At 37.1% G+C, this 2687-nt stretch overlaps 1 protein-coding gene across 1 annotated transcript; it reads right to left on the minus strand.

Annotated features, from left to right (window-relative positions):
- Positions 1-1258: 1258 nt before the first annotated feature.
- LOC115963644 lies at positions 1259-2446 on the minus strand. The gene is made up of 2 exons (XM_031082738.1): positions 2134-2446; positions 1259-1629 (listed from the first exon to the last, which is right to left on the minus strand). Exons 1-2 carry the CDS (start codon positions 2444-2446, stop codon positions 1259-1261), a joined length of 684 nt encoding a protein of 227 aa, XP_030938598.1.
- Between the last annotated feature and the right edge of the window lie 241 nt (positions 2447-2687).

Consider the following 2687-nt stretch of genomic DNA (forward strand, 5'->3'; position numbering starts at 1 on the left):
ATAAACTCTAATTCTAACATATGAAGAGCAAACAAGCAAAAAAAACATGTGAAATAGAGGCTTAAAACCATCAAAACAAAAAAAAAAAAAAAAAAAAAAAAAAAAAAAAGGGTCTAAAACAAAAGCATACATGTGAAAGCAGAAGCAAAAACAAAAGAAATAAAATTAGGGTTTCTAGGTTGGTTCATGCGTACGCATGAACAACCCTACATGTGCATAATTAAGTCTATGTATGCAGCCTTGATCATGCGTACGTGGGCTTCTACCCAGAAACCCGAGAAGCACAGCAAACAAAGCAAGGTTTTAAAACACGATTTCTAGCAGCCTAACATGCTTTTAAAAGATAAAACTACACAAACCTAAGCTATGAAAACATATTGAAGCATAAAACAAGTAAAGAAACAAAGCAAGAATAGAATTAAAAGGAGAAAATAAAAGAAAAAGGTTGAAATGAATACCTCAAAGCCAAAGCTCCTAGGCTTGAATTTTGACCGTTCCCCTCTGTTAAATCTATCACAAATCAATAAGAATGCGATTAGTAATCTTAAAATTCAAAGATCCAGGCTAGAAAAGGCCATAATCAAATAAATTGACTTGAGGATGTTTTGTGAAAAACTCCCTCTTTGATTCATTATTTCTAGTGAATCTTAATGTTTTCACATGGGATTTCTGTGTGTTTTTGAAAAGTACCATGTATGGCTATATATATTGTGAAAATGGGGGCTTGGAACGACTCCCAGATGGTGTGGGATTCGTTCCAAACCTCAATCTTTAATGCAGAAAACTTGCTTTTCTAGTACTTTTGAAACCTTACCTACATGCGCAAGCTAATGCCTGCATATGCAAGCTTCTAGGTTGCATATGCAAGTTCATGCTTGCGTACATATGTCTAGGGTTTCTTTTGTCCTTTATTTTCCAAAAATAGATTTTCAGCTCATTAAAAAGTTATATTTTTCATTTTAACATCCCTTAAGTCAATTTGTAATCTGATTAGGCCCTAAACCACCCTTGGGACTTAGAATTTTAGCATCATTGGGGAACGGGGGCCCGAGTCGTAAGGGGTACAAAATGCGATGTCTATAGCATCCATACTCTTTAGGGTATCTCAACCATTGAGGCTAAAGTAGCCAAGGCATCTGCAACCTGATTTTGAACTTTGGGTATGATATTGTATTCAATCTTGTCAAAGGTTTTTGGTCAAATCCTGTAAATATTGCTAATAAAGTTTCAAGTGTTCTTCCTTCACCTTCCATAATCTTTATGCCTGGGCTATGACCAAAGTTGAATCTCCAAAGACTTCTGCCTCTTTTATCCCTAACTCTTGAAGAGCTTCCATTTTGGCAATACAAGCCTCATATTCTTCCATGTTGTTAGTTGCCTCGAAGTTCAACTTGACTGCTAAAGGTATGTGAGATCCATCGGGGGTTATCAAAAGTATTCCTATCCCATTTCCATATTGGTTCATAGTTCCACCGAAATACATCTTCCATGCCCCTAGTTTGATATCCAAAATATCCTCATCCTGGAAATCTTCTTTACCAGTTTCTCCTTCTATAGGGTTTTCGACACAAAAATCTGACATGTCGTTTTCTTTGATGGTTTTTCTAGCCTCATATTTCAAATTGAATTCTGCCAATAGAATCAACCATCTCAATTACCTTCCACTTAAGGCAGGTTTCTCAAACAAATACTTCAACGAGTCCATTCTAACTACTATCCATATCTGGAAAGGTAGGATGGTATGACTCAATTTGTGCATGACCCATACGAGAGCAAAACATGACTTTTCTATGGGTGGGTATCTAGTCTCATAATCATGGAACCTCTTTCTCAAGTAGTATATAACCCTCTCATTTCTATCATCATCCTCTTGTGCAAGCATACTTCCAACTGAATTTTCTATGATCGAGAGATAAAGAAGTAGTGGCTTTCCATGCCTCGAGGGCACTAAGATGGTTGGATGGAGAAGGTATTCCTTGATAAGTTCAAAGGCTTTCTGACACTCATCATTCCTTGTATGGGATTCATTCTTCCTTAAGAGCTTGAAGATGGGCTCACAAATGGAGGTGAGCTTGGCGATGAATCAGTTGATGTACTGTAGTCGGCCTAAGAATCCTCTTATCTCTTTCTCACTCTTGGGTGGAGGCATATCCAATATGGCTTTGATCTTTGATGAGTCAACCTCTATCCCTCTATCACTTACCAAGAAGCCTAGCAAAATCCTAGCAGTTACTCCAAAGGTGCATTTTTGTGGGTTAAATCTCAATCTATACTCCTTGATCCTTTTGAAGAACTTCCTCAAATTAGCTATGTGTCCCTCTCTATCTTTGGACTTCACGATCATGTCATCAATAAATACCTTAACTTCATTGTGCATCATGTCATGTAACAAGGCTGTAGTCATTCTTTGATAAGTCGCACTCATATTCTTGAGCCCAAATCGCATCACCGTATAACAATAGATACCCCATTTCTGTGGTGAAGGTGGTCTTGCTTGAATTGGTTATTTTGTAATTGAGGGTCTAAACGTTCAAGGGTGTTTTACACACTATTTGAACAACTAAGTGCGAAAAATGAACAAAAGCTATAAAACAAAATTGGTAAACAATCTAAGCCAATTTAAAATCACAACCCACAGCAGATAATAAAAGGCAAAGATAAAAGGGAAGGAAGATGCAAACACAAGG

This window comes from Quercus lobata, chromosome 2 (genome assembly GCF_001633185.2).
Source record: "Quercus lobata isolate SW786 chromosome 2, ValleyOak3.0 Primary Assembly, whole genome shotgun sequence".
NCBI lineage: Eukaryota > Viridiplantae > Streptophyta > Magnoliopsida > Fagales > Fagaceae > Quercus > Quercus lobata.